We start from the raw sequence: 17,746 nt of genomic DNA, 5'->3' as shown, positions 1-17,746 counted from the left end.
AACTGTCAAGAACATCAACCACTGATTTTCCAGCATACCTGGTTTGATAGCTACCCTATTGTTTAGCTGCATAAGCATTGTCTCCATTCAGAAGTTGGTTTAACAAGACAAATGTCTGTTACATGAATCAGATTAACAACCTATAATTAGTACATGACCCTGCAATATTTAGGCAAGGACAATATTTCCACTTCAATTTCAAACAAAAATAATTTATTTTAAGTAATGTCTTGGCATTGTTCAAAACATTAATCAAGCCATTATGTCATACGACTTATTTTCTTTACAAAGGAAAATGCTCAATCTTGGTTTTAAAAAAGGCAAACCAGTAAGCTACATTAGAGATTAGATGTAATGTACAGCCTATGCAGCCACATGACAAATAGTTTCTGCTGCTTTGTTATTACACAGGTAGTTGCTTCCTTCAGCTAAAGCCTGGAGTCTTGTATTTGTTTTATGCATATTGGGTTTTGTTCTATTACTTGGCAGGAGATCATACTCCCTCGAGTCAGCTGTGTTCATTGGTCAGAATAAATTCCAGCATCTGACACCAACTCCATTAATCACAGACAAGCTTGAATAAGTGAGTAAGATAATAGAAAGACAAATATCTGGTGAATGGTGAACACTGTTTATATATGTATGCTATTCAGTTAATGTAGAAGCGATCTGAAATATTCTTTTGAGTCCAAGGTGTTTGGAACTATCAAAAAGGATAAAGGCCTTCTACATGAAACGCTTTACCTCAGGCAAAAGATGTAGGAACGGAGACATATATTACTAATATTCTTAATACCACCACCCTGAAAGAATACAGAGAAATTTCCGTATGAAGCCATCCTTGTTACTTGTTTATAAATGATAGGCTCTTAGAATCAAAGCGTTGGGGGACATTTCATGATTATACTATATCATATATCAATACAGCACAGAATTTGGTTTCTAGGATTATAATTTCTAATTAAAAACCACTTTCTCAATAAGTAAAATCATTACATTTCAAAACAAAGTTTAACCAGTTAATAAGCTGCTCTACATAGCAAGCAGGTGTAGACCCTTTGAAGAAAATGGCTTTATACAGTTACACACCCATTGGGATTTTCACTATAGCACTGAAGGACAGAGTAGACTGAAGCCTTTGTGATACTATTCCTACTTCTAACTGGATAACGTATATGACTGTAATAGTTTATTCACACACCACATGTTTTTGCAACTATATCTATCTCATCACTTTTTTTCAATTAAGACTTGAGGGATGTACCAGGACAGAGTTGGCTTCAACGAGCAGATCATTTCAAGTCTTAAAATCCAAATTGTACTTTAAATTTTATCAACATCGTGATTAAAAAATGACTTTAAATCTTATACTTTGAGACACAATAGCACATATAGATGCAATAACCCAGATAATATTGGTCCACTGTAATTTCCTTATCCTTATGCATTATAAGGTCAGCAGAAATGTAACCTAAGTCACACTGCCATTTTACTCCTTTATGCAACTTAAAGCAACTTAACATGCTTTTTCTCTGATACAATGGTCTCCTTTATTTTTATGAGTTAGGCATTTCACATGCTTTGTAAAACTGTGTCTGAAAACTTTCAATTCCATTCTTCACGTGAGGGACAGAAATGCACAATTATCATCAAAGGTAGAGCTATTGTGAAACACCTTAGGTTTATTCATTAGTAACACATATCTGATTCTTAGCCAGAATATGGAGCTGGAGGGTGTTCTTTCATACTGAAAAATCAACTACATAATATGGTACATTATGTGCAAATGTAAATACTGAAGAACTCTGCAAAAGTTTAATCAAAATCCGCTTTCAGTTTGTTAATGATTTCCCAAGAAAACCACTGAGGGAGATACAGCAACCTCGTGAGAACATCATAAATCTCTTCATAATTAATTTTTATAATGGCAGTTTTGATTCTGTTGATCCAAGTAATGCAGTGGTGGCAGGTTGGGTAAAGGCAAAGGTTTATTTTTAGTTTCCCCAAACGTTGTCTCACTTGATTTAGGAGGGCTTGGGAATACCCAAGAATTATCTTCCAGAGAATTTCTGCCATAAGAATTGTGTTCCTGAAAGTTTGTGCCATCATGAGGAATCGATCGCTCATGATCTGTCCATGACTGGAGAGCTGCTTTCTCTGATAAAACCTTTGCATCTCCTGGTAAAGGGGAAGACGTGGCATGACAAAGAGTTTTGCCGTTTGGTGAGAGAGGGGCCTGTCTTTTGTACGTTGCAGTAAAATTCGTTAAGTGCAGTTTTGTGCTGTCTTTCCCAAGGTCTTCCATGCATCCTGCTGGGGCACAAGCTGAAAAGAAAGCACAGGCTAAGCATCAGCTGTCCTGGTATTTATGATCATAAAACAGTAAACAAACACTTGTTAATTTGGTTGATTCTAGAACTGGAAATGGACATTTCCAAGTTAGTGCGATCACTGCAGCAGTGTGACTTGAAGTTGACAGATGATCTCAGTTCTAATCCTGGATCTGCTATTTACTGACAGGGTGACGCTTGACTGCTCCTGTCACCTCTCTCATCTGCAAAATGGACACAGGAATCTTGTCCCGCCCATATCATAGTGAACATGAGGAAATTCCTATTTTAAAAAGCTGGAAACCAATTCAGTTAAAATACAAGTAAAGACCCTGTTCCTGGCTCTTAACATGGCTGGAGAAGGCTTGCAGAATGTTTGTGTGTCAGTGGAGACTTAAGAAAGCTGTTCTTAAGTTTTAATAATTTTGTTAGATATAATATTCCTTAGCTTAGTCAAATATGTTTTCCATAGGTGGTCCAAAAGTAAATTTTTCCAGAAATAACTACATTGTGAATTGGTGAGACCCAACTGAAATCTGATACATATTAAAAGGCTTTTATGGATAAAACAATTTAAATTAAAAGCTATAAAATCATCTCATTTCTTGTCAAATATATATAATGGTAAATGTAAATTCTGCTATGGTCACAATATAGGTCAAAAAAAAAAAAAGCAAAAAAAATGAGTTTAGTAACATGTAATGGCTTAGAAAACAGACCGCTCTCCAGCTGCTGTTCAGCCACAGACGACAGAAAGCAAGGGTGTGCTTCCCTCCCTCTGCATTCCCTTTCCCCAGGCAGCAAAGACAAATTCACCCTCAGCCCAAGATGGATACCAAGTGCAACCAAGGCCTGACTCTAGTTTTAAAGGAGAAAGAAACTAACCACATTAAAAAATAAGCTCATTGCCCCTTTTCTTGGGAGGAGGTGACAGTGCTCAGCTTCTGGACAGGGTGACATGTGGGTCTAGAGAAAAGGTGACCTGGTCTTATCTGTCCACTCTGCAAAGCACTCAGTTCTTTGTGGCCCCGGACCTGGCACTGTCATAGGAAACGTGCTAGAAACTTACGGTTCAAAGCAGGCAAAGACTGATCATTCACCAGCTCAGAAGGGACATGACAATAAACATTTCCGAATGAGAAGAGAGCATTTCTCCTTAATTATTTTTTGGAAGTTCTATTTAGTATATAAGAGGCACACTGAAAACTCACTGAAAAATTACTCCATGAGTCTCGTTTAAGAGAGGTCTTATTTCTACCATCAACTTAAAGTTGTCTCATACGTAACCCTTGGCCACTGGAAAACCTGAGGACAAAATGAACCGTAAACTATGTTAGTTGGGGCATGCCAAAGCACCTTATTGTTTTGCCTGGTTCATAAGTAACTAACCCTAGAAACGGAAAGGTAATTCTGAATTTAGCTTTCTGTCCCAACGTGCAACGTCCCCCGCCCCACAGGAAACGTTCCTGAGGAGAACTATTTATAAAATCTCTTGTGCCCTCTTTAGGGACAATTTGAGGGGCAAATGACAATTTTAAATTAATGATTTTTAAAAAAATAAAAAGTCACATCTCATTCCTTTAAAAATAAAGCTTACGGCATTCAAATTTACATTACACAACTTTACAGGAATACAACCATTATGTAATAAAAGGTACAAAGGCACTGATTTTTCTCAGTATAGAAATAGCTTTGGCAAAGTAGCCACTACTAGTTAACACAAAACTCAAGAAAAGGTTTAATCAGCCAAGCAGTTAAATATGAAAAGCAAAGCAATGAAAATTTTTGTTTGGTTGAAAGGGCTAAGTGAATAGCATCTAGTCTCTATTCAAAACAATCTATCCTTTAAGGAAAGAAAAATTAAGTTTACAGAAAATGAAAATAACCAAATAACGAATCAGAGTTCTCTCTTTAAAAACGATTTAAAGAGCTATATCTTTGGTGTATTCTGTAGCACTGGAATGAAAGTAGCTTTTGGTGTCTTGGTGTTTTTTGTTTGTTTTTTTAATATATGAAGTAGTTGTGGTAAAAGGTCAACTATAGCAAACTTAACACCTCAGCCTTGAACACATAAGCAACACTTGGCTGAGAAAAAAGCCACAAGGGGAAAAGAATACAGTACTGAAGAAACACACATCAGCAACACCTTTATGTGTGAAGTTGACCAGTATGAGGCTGAAGCCAGAGCAGAGAATGGGTGGCTGTGAATAGACTACATATACTTTGGCTTATCAAACTCATTTGATGAGATTTCGATAAGATACGACAGCAAATTGCTCTTTGGGCAGTTTGGCTGGAATCAGTGGTTTCCGGCAAACCCTGACTTGCCTTTCTTGATTGTAGTTGGGGTTTTCAGCTTTCTTAGCAGTTCAGCTTGTACTTGAGTCACCAGATGTAAATTAGACATTTCTCTCTTCAGTTCCCAGTATGCACTTTGCATATTATCACTGAAATACAGGGTTTTTTTTTAAAAAAAAAAGTTAATGGTTATTATTCTCTGTGGAGAGAAGGGAATAACTTTAAAATAGAAATGAGCTTATCTGCATTTCTGCTCAAATTGTTGTGAAATAATACAAATTAAATAAAACTTCATTAAATAATTAAAATATTTAAATAGAGCATTATAACAAGTGAAAAAATCTTATTCACAATAACACTGACCTAATTTTTATCAATTAACTGAACTATATTAAACAGAAGGGTATTATAAAAAGTATTCTAACCAACGAGTTTAATAGTTCTCAGGACTGAGATATTATGATAGCCTACGATGTGCAGTGGCGCTAATATATTTAATAGTAAGGTATATGGTCTTCACTTGCAAATCTGATCAAGAATAAAGTGACATTCATTCATGGATGGATTTTAAATTTGTATTTATCTTTTGATTATTCTGTTCTGATGTTGTGAACTGAAATGCTGTTATCAATTCTGAATGTACACTGAAGCCCACATTAAAATAAAATTTAGGTTTCATGCATTCCAGTCTTTTATGTTTGACTGGGCTGTCTCATATTGTTGGTTCTAAACCAATGTGACATGACAGCACAAGACATGAAGAGCCAGCTGATTTCCTGGTAAGGGAAAAGGAGCTGGAGAGAGGATTATATGAAACAGAAATAAAAACTTCACAAATACCTCTCATAATTAAAAGTATTTTACCTCAATTATCTGAGAAGTAATAAATCAGTTATTTTAAACCTAATTTTATTGCGTTTCGTCTTCCATTAAGCATTCTTATTTGCATATTCATGATTTTTTTTAGCTTCTTAGTTGCCAACTAAATAAATCAAAATCTTCAACACATATATAAGAACAACTGATCTCATAAGGTTCAAACAACCCCTACTGCCTCTTAAAGATATTAGTGTAATTTTAGTAATAATGAAATCAAATTAAACAAACATGTCACGTCATGCTTCAATTTTTGTCTAGCTATAAACAAAAACCTTTAAACAAACTACAAGGATAACACTCTTCATATCTAAATCTAATATCTTATTCTAATTATGGAAACAACAGATATATTCAAAAACAGTTATTTTGAATTATGACATTCCTTTTTTGTCAAAATATTCCCATTCCACTCGGACTATAATTCTTTCAATAGAAGCAAGAGAATAAACTTTATACTGCTTTTGAGAAAAATCTACTTGTTTTAATCTGTTGTAACGTCATTTGTTAACCAGTAGTCTATTAAAAAACACAGAAATTTTTGCAGGTTTTTGATAGGTATGAAATAATTACTTCACAAAAATTAGTTAACCACCTCTGCTTCGGCAGCCAACATCTGAGCCGTGTGCTACAATGAGTGTCTCACATAGGAACTGTCTGAAGTGTGAAGAGTCAGTGGTTCCTTGGTGCAATTCTGGGCATTCAGCATGCTTCCCAAAAAGAGTTACATTACGTAGCAGCTAAGTGTAAATACTGTACATGTGCTAATTCATGCAGTCATGATATGAATCATACAGATTAAAAACAGTGGCTTGAGATGTTAAATCACTACCTGACTTGGAGAAAAGCAAATACAGTACTCAAGACAGTGTTTGGATACTGGAATATCAAACATTTCATCATTCAAAATAGCTACCCATATAAAATAAGACAAAATTATAATAGAGGTATTAATGCAGCACTAATACACATTTTCCAATTCAATTTAATGAAGACTGCTTATAAATTAGGTGACACCAAAAACTAGGTCACCTAGTTTAACATATGTCTAATCTTTTTTTTTTGCCCTTAATGTCACCTGAATTGAAAACTACAGATATAAAAAACTATTACTAAGTATAAGCTCTCCCTCTTGTGGATAACAAAGTAATGGCAGTTACTTTACACTTCACCATTTATATTGAAGTGCTATAGTCTTCAAAGTGTGTTAAAATTTTTAAAATTCTACTTGAACAAATCATTGCTTAAGACTGGACAGTTGTCATCCACAGATCTTTAGCAGAGCTCCAGCTAACCTTTACTTATCCAAGTATTTTTGAGCCTATAAACTGTTCTTCTTCTACCTCCCACCAGCTGAGAATATAAAAGTTAAGTTTTGCTTTAAATACCACACAGGCAAAATCCTAATGATATATATATATAGTTGTGTACAAAGAACTCACAAAGCTACTTGAACACTGAGATGCAACACCAAAGCACCCCAAATGAGAACCCTAAGAAATAAGACAGATGAGACAAAAAGATAACGGTGGTTGAGCATGTACTATGTGCTAGACAGGCACCTCACCCCATTCTCACACAAACGCAGCAAGCTGGGAGCTCACTGCACACACAAGGAAGCAGGTGCAGGAGAACTTCCTCTAACAAGCTGCTGTTCAAAGCTGCCTTTTAGCTATCCAGTCCTGTGACTGACTGCTGCCCTTTGTGGGTAACATTTTTCAAATCATCGTAACCTTCAGCTTCATCACATATTAACCAACTACTGACTTTCAGCACAACCTTCTTCGTCCCAGTATAAAATTCCACACCTCTAAATTTTAAATGTAATGAAACCTGCTTATCCACATCTCAAGAAGGGGGCACATGTGCAGCTTACATGGTAAAAATTGTGTAAAAGCTCAGTTTTCTTAATTGACACTGTACGTTCAACTCTTTAATACTGAAATGAATGTTCCTTGTATAAGAAAAATCTACTTTTTTTTTTTACTTCAGCCCTATTTGTCTTTAGCTTTTGAAAATTTATTGAACTATTACATTCCCCAGAGGAATTAAAACGAAAGTATGGGATAGTCTTAGCCAAGAACTAGAGACTTAGAAATGTATATCTTGACAACTGTGATTTCTTCAAACAAGCATCTTTCAAATATTTTTAATTGTAAGGCACAGCAGGCAATCATTTTACACTGCAACCCATATTATGTTACATTCTATTCTGTTTTATTTCTTATTTTTAAAATGCTTGTCTTAACTCACAAAATTTCACGATCAACTAAGGCAACACGGCACAGTGTGAAAAACACTAACCTAATCCCTATTTTCTAAACCAAGAATTTGCATCTGAAGAAGTTACCCCATACCTAGATCTGGCTTAAGAACTGAAGGCAACAACCTAAAGGTAACCCCAACTAGTACACTGGCAGGACATTGGCCAAGTTTCTGATGGGCAGGGCTGTTATTGTTAAATGATATTGTATACAATGAGGAACATATAAAAGGCCTCCAGTAATTAAAATGTTCACTCAGGAAGCAATACGGTACCACCTTGTTCCCCTGGCAATATGATGGAGGAAATGTAAAAAAGGAGGTGTTCCAAAAAGGGGAGTTTTCCAAATAACTGGAAAATAATCCTTAAAAATACCTAAACTTCTAGTTAATGGTTTTATGGAAACATTCCTATGTACTTTTCTCCTAATACACTAAACTTAATTTATCATCTGAATTATTCCATTTAGAAGTGGATGATGTAACTTAAAGACTAATAAAACATAGGACTATAAACTGTAAATAGGTATAAATGATAAGGTAAAGGAAAAACAAGATAAAATGCAGTCAGGAATGAGGCTAACATAAAAATGCATGATATAGGGCTTCCCTGGTGGCGCAGTGGTTGAGAATCCGCCTGCCGATGCAGGGGACGCGGGTTCGTGCCCCGGTCCGGGAAGATCCCACATGCTGCGGGGCGGCTGGGCCCGTGAGCCATGGCCGCTGAGCCGGCGCATCCGGAGCCCGTGCTCCGCAACGGGAGAGGCCACAGCAGTGAGAGGCCCGCGTACCGCAAAAAAAAAAAAAAAAAAAAAAAAAAAAAGCATGATATAAAGTTTACCAAGGGTAAGCTACAAGTTTGGTTATTAGTTTTCTAGTTGCTAACCAGAAGAGGGAGAGCTAATCAGTTCTGCAATCCACACTACTATGGGTTTGCAAACACAGAAATGTACTTCAGCACTGGGGAGCCATTAGGACCCGCTTTAATTACACAGTTCTTTAACATACAGAAACTCTTAGACTGAACTTAATTCATTCTAAAATCTTTTTCTCTCAGTTGATACCCTGAATTGATACTGAGCTTTAGAGAATTCAAAACTGTACTTCAAAGCCACAATAACATAGTTCTCAGCCTCAGAAACCAGACTCATCTCTTGGGGCCTTCCTCCTCCTCCAAATCCTGGCCTAGAGATCCTTCACTATCTTTTTAGTTATATGATGCCTTCAAACACACATCTTTTTGGTGGGTGGCGGACAACTTTTCAAGTTATTCTCAAAAGAAGTGATCCAAATTATGTAACACTGCCCATGAATGGAAGCAGAAGCCCTGTTCTATACCATGTACTTCTTAAACTACTTATATAAGCCCTTTTATTTGACCTACTGATTCTAACATGCTTCTTTCCAAAAATGGTTTAAGAAGGCTTATAAAAATGACAAATACAACAAAATTAATAAGGGGAAACCTAGGTTGACAGGAAGAAAGAAGGTAACTGACATAGAAGACACCTTGGAAAAATAATTCACATGGACGCTATACTAGACACATTTTAAAAAAAGGAAAAACTTCCTTGCTGTATATTTAGATGAAAGTTGAAGGCATAAGTGAATTACTGTTTGAATGGCAGGGCTGAGTAGCTGCAATAGAGACTCTGGCCCATGACACCTATAAAACTTACTGCTGCCCTTTCACACAGGAAGAGGGGCTGCACCGTGTTTCCTCATACTGTTTTCCCCAACTGAGCGTTTCTCTCCATTAGATTTTTGATAGGAGGAATAGGTATGAGATAATTCAGTAAATTTTGGAAGCCAAACGAGCAAACAATGAAGTCAAATGAGTATGTTTCATTGGGTGGAAGTATCCATGGAGAGAGGGGATGCTAACTTAACAGAACAAAAATTATCAGATAAAACAATGCACTTACGTTGCTTAAATAAAAATGATATATATATTTGAGAAAAACAAGGACCGAAGTAACATACATGAACTCTGATAGCTACTTTTATTCTTACCCCAAGAGGATAGTTCTCTTAAAATTCATGTCATATCAAAGACTAAGGCTGTCCAAGTTTGCCCTTAAGACAAAGTGATATTGCTGTGTATGGAAATGCATAATTCTTCATGTAAAAATCAGGATTACAGAACACTTCTGCACAACTAGCTCCCTAAAATCCTATCTAAAATATTACTGAATGTTCAAAAATTTTATCTAAGGCATCACAATATGCACCTTTCTACTGCTCAAGTTCAAGCCTGTTAAGGAAGAGTTAAATATTTTTTGTAAATACACTGTGATCAGAAATTAACATGCAGTACCCAAATAGTGTCAATCTGTTTTTAAGGTTAAATCATAACAGAAATCTAAGTACCTATAAAAGTGGCCTACAGAATAATTATTATTGTAATATAATGTATTATTATTGAATGCTGAAGGATGTTCATACCTTGAAATGCTTAGTCTTTGGAGATCTCTGCTCTTCAGATTGTCTTCCTGAGATGGATATGTTTGTTTGGCTTTTTGTAGCTCTATTTTTAGATCTCTACATTCTTTCCTCATCAGTTCCAGTTCTTGTTCCAAACCATGGATCTTCAGGTCACAGCTCAACTTTTCCACCTGCTCTTCAGATTGTCTTCCTGAGATGGATACTGTCATTGTTTAAAAAACAGTTTAAAAGTTGTAATTGTTACCTTCTATTTATTCTCAATACTTTATTACCCTACACGTGCTTCAGCTTTTACAGAATACATCTGTAACTGTACAGCATAAAACTAGTATCTTATATTCAATTTTAATAACTCCAAATCTATACCAGATATTTCTAAATCATTTCCAATTATTTAAAGTCATTAATGCTTTAATTTTCTTTTAAAAATACACTGCTCTCACATAAAAGACCTTGGAGTCTTACAAAATGTATTTCTGATGATACCAATCTGAAATCTATATTTTAAAAAAGGGTAACAAATTTATCAAATTACTGTTTCTTCAGGTATAGCTGAGTGAATTCCACCAGAAAATGGAAGTTTATTGGTATTTCACTTTTTGGTATTATTACAAAGAAGTACCAAAATTTAACAGGTTACTGTTTTAAAAGATTAACATAAATTTCTTCTTTCCACAAGAAAATGACAGGGAAAGGACTTCATAAAGTCCTTATACACTTGCAAGTTTTAGTAGTTTAGGTTACAGATGACAAAAAGAACCTATAAAAGATATTTAAAAGTGGACTTAATACATTTAAGATAACTCTGTAACACACTTGTTTTCAATGCATTCAATTCAGGGTCTATAACAAATAAAAATGACTACCAAAGGCACTAATTCTATTAGCAGAAATGGCCAGTATAAACTAAGAGAACAAAATTTAACTTTACCATTTCTTATTTATATAATCTAAATGATATTTTTTAAAGTGGAACACTAAAAAGCCACAAAAGGACTTCATGAGTCCTCTGAGTTTGGGAGTGTAAAATATCAAAATGTACTACAGAAGTTAAAGTGTCTTTGATCTAACTGTTCAGAAAATACCAACTAAATACTGTAAATGATTTAGTTGCATCTCAGGGAGCCCTGTGGAAAGGGGAAACAGAACTGGCCCACAAGTCAGAGGAAGTCTGACCACTACCAAAGCACATAACCTTGGACATTTTCCTTTCCTGTTCCTCACAGGAAATGAAGGAATCAGATCAAGTCACTTTTCGTTTCTCTGTATAATTAATTAAAAATATACATTTTAATTAGTGTATACTTATACATATATGCACAATGGAAACCTTCCTTGTTTTTAAAGCCAATGATAGTAAACAAAACAAAACAAAACAAAAAACCTAACAGTTTTGCCTGGTGAAGTATTTCTCCAGCTACCACCTAACAATTCAGAAAATCTAACGTAAATTAGCAAAAAGCACAAAGGAATTGTCTCTAATACTCAAAAGACCCTGTCCCTGGCCAGTCATCAGTTTGCCATGTTCTAAAGGCAGTAATGGATCTGTTTCCCAACTTGTGCCATCTGATGTTGGAGTTTCACATAAATGGGCCCAGAGCTACAAACTCCTGGGAAACACTGTTCAAGTTAAATAGGTTCATGTACTTCAGGACTGCTCAGAATCTTTAGTACACACAGCACACTGTACATCTCTAAAGAGGCTGTTATTGGCTACCTTAGGCATCTACACCAACTCCATTTACTGAGCCAGTGTTTCCTATGCTTCGGTCCTAGTGTCTGTTCTTCTCAAAGGATCCACTGTTCTGAATATAAGTGGCTGGCAAACTGGAGGATACAGAAAGTAAAGAAGGCCTATAGTGGAACTGACCCTGGAACCTTGACCTCATTAATACCAAACACTCAATCAACTGAGTTCACTAAGTAGGTTTCACAGAAAGTACCATCTTAAAAATATTTGTAAGTATGGCTACAGTAGATATAAGTAAGATTATTAATGTGAACATAAATTTTCTCTCCATAGCTTGCTCTTTGACTCCCATATCCAAGAGGACTCTGAACAGTAACACCTTTGAAACAAGACTGAAATGTACACATCCCACAATACCAAGATTTAAACTTGGAACCCTTGATAAATTGATAAATTTCCACTCCATCTTTCCCTGGTTCATATCTTTATATTAGTTGTGAGCATTTCTGACTTTAAATCTCCCCTCCCCCAGCCAAATAAATTCCTATGAAGAAGGGAACGTGTCTTAAATCCCCTTTTCAAAAAAAAATTCCTCCCTTACCTCACCTTCAACTCTTAAGTTTCTTAGTCTCTCAGATTCAATTTCATCAGCAATAAAACAAGTGATTTCTAAAGTTTCTTCTACCTTCAAGTCTGTTTCTGTGATTTGTGAAAGATGAATTAAACTAAAAGCAAATTTATCCTCTAGCACCACCTAGTGGAAAACAAATAATAAGAACTGAACTATATTAACACATATACACATATATACCCCTAAAGCTCTGCTTTTCTGGATTACCCTAATTAAATTTTTTGAAACACATTCACTTATTGAATACCCTATGTACTAGGCACCATGCTGCTTAGATATTTAATGTCAAGTTTATAGAAAAAAAGTTCAGTTAAATGAGTTTGCTAATGTCACAATTAATAAGCAACACAATCATGAACCAAGTTTTTATGATTCCATGGTTCTGCTTCCTACTCTATAAGGATATATCCATTATTTATAAAAGATATCAAATCATTTCAAGTAGAAAGTATATACTGACAATTGTAATTCAGAGCTTCAAGATGCAGATCTTTTCCTGCAAGTACATCTTTTTAAAAGAAGCCTCTCAAGGGCTACAGCAACTGGGCTTGCAGGACAGGATGCTGGAAGCTGCTAAAGGAATTGTGCATGTGATCACGGGTGCAAAGCTAGGAAAATCAACTTCAGATGTCAAGTAGGAAAAACTATTTTTTTTGGCTCTAATGGGAGTTGATAGTAATTTTTATAGTGGGTGTTTCCCCTTTATCAGGCCTGGGGGTTCCAAATCAAGTTCTCACTGTCCAGTTCAGAGGAATTCACTGGGTAAAGGCCAAGGCAGGATTATTCTTAATGCCTGTCTCATTCTTAACCAGTGGTCACCTTCAGTAAAGACCACATTACAGACGAGAGACCTGTCGGTTCATCTAAGGACACTTGGGACTCAGGGCAGAGTGCTGGCTGGTAGTCAGGAAGCGTGGGCGGAGCTCCTCTTTCAGGTGGTGGCTGCTCAGAAGAACCTAGGGTGGGGACATAGCTCCTTAGTAGTGCTGGATACTCTGATGGGCAAAATGTTGACCTGAGAAATAATTATCCAAGTGGCTACCTTAGTTTGAAATACATAAGTGTATAGAATGTATATAATGGCTACTGAACTCCAGATTATTAAACTTTTCAATTTCTTGTAATAACTATTTTAAACTTTGTGTTTGGAGCATTGCTCCCACACTGCTCTGCTTCTCTATCATTCCTTCTTTTTATTCTCAGCATTGTCATGACATTGAAAACATTTATCCAAGCTTTTCTGAACCCAATGTAAAGTTGTCCCTCGGTATCCTATCCATGGGACACTGGTTCTAGGATCCACAGTGGGTACCAAAATCTGTGTATGTTCAAGTCCCACAGTCGTCCCTCTGTATCCTCGGGTCAGCATCCGTGGATTCAACCAACAATGGATAGCGTAGTCTACAACCTGTGGTGGCCTCGATCCACAGATGTGGAACCCACAGATACCAAAGACCGACTGTATACTTACTGAAAAGAATCCTTCTATAAGCAGACCTCCACAGGTCACAACCCCATTGTCCAGGGAATCACTGTATTAGTAGACAGACTCTGGGTGAGGACCTGAGAGGCAACTTGTGTTTCAGTGGATGACTTCAGGCTAACCACACTTTAGCAGCTCAGCAGGGTTTTTGTTTTGCTCCCCACCCCCACCCCCCACTCTGCCAATCCCAATTCTTGCATTCTCAGCTATTTGCTGAAAATTAAAGTTGCTCCAAAAGTATTAAACTTCTGAGAATTAGTGGATGCTGTAAAGTTTTGTTTTAATAATTCTAAAAATCAAGTCTCCTGTCATGTCTAAATTAATCAAATTATTATGTTAAATGAAGTGGGAAACTTAAAACCTGAGTTCTCTTTAAACTTTACAGAGAAAAAAATGACTTAAGGAAATTGAAGGAAAGGAAGTCTGAAAGAACAGCTTTAATAAATTAATAAACCAATAAGGTTTTTAAAAATTAGCTTTTAAACAACAAAATCATATAATTCTGGGATTATGCTAAAAGTATACAATTATATTTTAGCAAAAATGATTAAAGGGGAAGATAAAGGTGAATTTTCAGATAATGTAAGTCTCTAAGTAGTTATAATTTATGTCAACTCTATGATTTAACACTTAGTTATAAATCCTACATATGATGCACACAGCATGCTGAATTTCTCAATTTAATAATTCTGTAATACCGTGTGTTTGGCTTTTTGTAGCTCTATTTTGAGATCTCTACATTCTTTCCTCATCAGTTCCAGTTCTTGTTCCAAACCATGGATCTTCAGGTCACAGCTCAACTTTTCCACCTCCCAGTTGGATGACGGTGGATTTAAATTTCTTATCACTACAAAAAGGATGGACATTAAAATTGTTATTTCTGACTTCTACATTGGTTGCAATTCAAAAAAGATTATGCTAATAAAATGCAGGTTAAAAGAAAAACCAATATAAAACATGCACAATTACTAAGTTTCTGAAAAACAGTAATTACTTTCAAGTATCTATGCTAATAAGAAATCTAGCAATCTTATTTTAGCATGTATTAATTAATTACCCCATCCCTGATTTTTGGTTTAGGTTAAAGAGCAAATTTGTCAGCCTGAAACTTTAAAATATACAACACATATCAAGCATATGCTGAAATTATAGATGGATGAATAATCTATATATGTCAAGGTTAAGAGTGATAAGAATTAAATGAAGTGGGTTAACTGATGCTCACTCAGCTCATCACTCCATCTAGTCCCTTTAGAAAGTATAAAGTTTGACCATCAGGCCTAGAACATAACTTCCAAACAATTTTATTCATAAACATTCCACTGTACAAACTCAATACCACTGGATACGGACTAACCCTTGACTTGGTTCCTTAGGTTCTGTACACAGAAAAAGCCCCAATCAGCTGCCATGACAGATCTCACCTCAACCTCCCATCAAAAGGTCTCTCAGAGGCCTACTCATCAGCTTGTCTCAGAGTGAATGTGCATGAGAGCAGGCTAATACCCACATCCCCCACTCTTAACTTTTCAACATAGCATCTCATCTGCACATTGTAACAACCTTTAGAAATTGCGGGGGAGGGAGCAACTGTAACTACTCAATGACAGGGCATCTAACAGTGGGCAAGAAGCTTTGGAGAGGATGGGGTTCTACTCCTTTCTTCATCTACTTCACTGCAAACTAGCCCTGAATAAAAACCATCAAATTTTCTCTAGGAAAAGTACAATTTATATCCAAGGAAAAGTTAAAAGTTGATATTTTGTAAAAGCAGAGCAACTAATGTAAGCCTAAAAATTAAAAAATAAGTCCTCAAGATACAGATATAGAAAACTGATCATGGATATAACACAGGAATGGAAAAATGTATTAATTGCGTTAGAATAATTATAACAAGTTTAAGTGGCCTACCCTGCTGAGTTTCCACCTCTGTCCTCAGCTGGAGGAGTTCTACTTCTTTAGATTGTAGCTGTTCATTCAATACTTTCAAAGATTCAGAGTTGTCTTTATTCTAGTTAAGTAGAGAAAATGCCAAATTACATTCAATAAAATCTATAGGTTGGTATTATATATTAATTTTCAGGTAGATTTTGAAAAAACTGATTCTAGCCTTTGAAAAGCAAGGTGGGAAATGAACTCAGTTTTTCACTAATCTCTTTTTCTAACTTAGGACATATTATTCACTGGCTTTTTAAAAAAACAAAGTGATAAACTCTACTATGTCATGATTTTTCAAAAGAAGTTAGTGGTGTTAGATGTACTTAAGACCTAAACATCAAAAAAAAAAAAAAAAAAAGACCTAAACATCATTACACATTGAGTACTTATTTTGTATAGAAATAACTTACAAATATTCCTATCAAAATTTTCTATTTTTGCCTTGAGCATGCAAATTTTTTCTCTAATAAGTGTAAATATCTCTCATTTCTAATTTTAACCTCTTGAAGGAGAAAACTCATTTGCAATATACAGATACCATACCTTTCAAACCAACTTACCATTTTATCCAATTTGCTCTTCAAATTATCTCTGTCAATGCAAACCTCTCGATATGCATGATAGGCCTTATTCACTTGTTCTCGTCCCACAGAACTTGTTTCTTCATCCTTTCGAGCTCCTATAAGCTAATGGTATAAAATTAGTAGACAAAGCTTAAGAGGATATTCTACATAAGAAAATAAGTCAATCTTCTATGGCTCCACAACTTACCTTAATTACTCTAATGCAGGGAATAAAGCCTGGACTACAATTAAGTGAACATTTCACTTCCACACAATTAAGCTTTACTGATTAAGAAAGTAAAAAGTACAGAACAGATATTTTTAAAACTCTTCTTTCAGGCTTTTACTTAATCAGTATCTTATACTTTGTAGTAACTATTTATAATATTAATTCCTCATACTAAACACAGTACATCATTCTTTTATAGTGCTTATGTGTTTTCCAAGCCAGCACACAGTATTTAATTTCCATCATCAGAAAAGTATCAGGTTAGTGTGTACTTGACATTTTAAGGAACAGACGTGTTAGTTCAAGTCCTATATTATTCCAGAAGAGAAATTATTAGGATTGGTCACAAAGTACAGAAATATTTCCAATGTTACTTATACCAAATCACATTTTTCTATTGACTTTTAGAATAAACCTAACTACAAGCTCCAAAATGTTACCTTTTGTCACTCTATCCAGTATGTCAATTTTATTTAATAGTCATTAAGAAAATCCATACAAAGAAATTGATTATTTTTACAACTGAGTCCTCTTTTCTTACTTCCTCCAAATGAGTGAAACTCTACCAAGCCCTATCCTTAAGTTTTTATAACTAGATCATTTCCTTACCCCTTTGTGGAAGCTGCTGTCTGTAACGTACCACTACACTGAAGATCTAAGGATCATAAACTATGATCTGAAGTTTAACTTAAAAAATAAATGGATGCGTGAAGAAGATTTCCCAATAAATGGATGAGTGAGGAAGATCTCCCAATAAGTTAAGTAGATCTGATGATTTATAATTGACTCAGCTACCTTGCTTATGTATTCTATTAACAGTTTCTGCATTAAAAGGTGTAAACAGAAGACATTAATTCATCAGTTAAATGCATTCTTATTACGTGTGTTCAAGAACAAAGGAGAATGTTGAGGTAAAGAAGATGTCAGTCCTGGTAAAATTTCAGTACTGACGAAAACATTTTTAAACATATCAGAACAATGTTCCAGGAACTTCTTCCTTT

The 17,746-nt window shown here is 35.4% G+C and overlaps 1 protein-coding gene across 3 annotated transcripts in view; it reads right to left on the bottom strand.

Moving 5' to 3' along the window:
• Positions 1-220: 220 nt before the first annotated feature.
• Positions 221-17,746, bottom strand: part of AZI2 (5-azacytidine induced 2) — a 33,977-nt gene continuing 16,451 nt past the window's right edge. The window contains exons 3-9 of one of the 3 annotated variants that reach the window (XM_024116509.3): positions 16,514-16,639; positions 15,927-16,026; positions 14,714-14,862; positions 12,503-12,655; positions 10,212-10,270; positions 4,659-4,777; positions 221-2,325 (exon numbers count right to left, since the gene is read on the bottom strand). In XM_024116509.3, coding sequence (XP_023972277.1) covers positions 1,913-2,325; positions 4,659-4,777; positions 10,212-10,270; positions 12,503-12,655; positions 14,714-14,862; positions 15,927-16,026; positions 16,514-16,639 — 1,119 coding nt within the window. In that variant the 3' untranslated portion in view covers positions 221-1,912. Of the gene's footprint in view, positions 2,326-4,658; positions 4,778-10,211; positions 10,382-12,502; positions 12,656-14,713; positions 14,863-15,926; positions 16,027-16,513; positions 16,640-17,746 lie in introns of those variants that run through there. The other 2 variants (XM_024116510.3, XM_028478903.2) reach the window with 2 other exon arrangements.

The sequence above is a fragment of the Physeter macrocephalus genome, chromosome 18, assembly GCF_002837175.3.
Source record: "Physeter macrocephalus isolate SW-GA chromosome 18, ASM283717v5, whole genome shotgun sequence".
Classification (NCBI taxonomy): domain Eukaryota; kingdom Metazoa; phylum Chordata; class Mammalia; order Artiodactyla; family Physeteridae; genus Physeter; species Physeter macrocephalus.
This window is presented reverse-complemented; position numbering and strand designations above follow the sequence as displayed.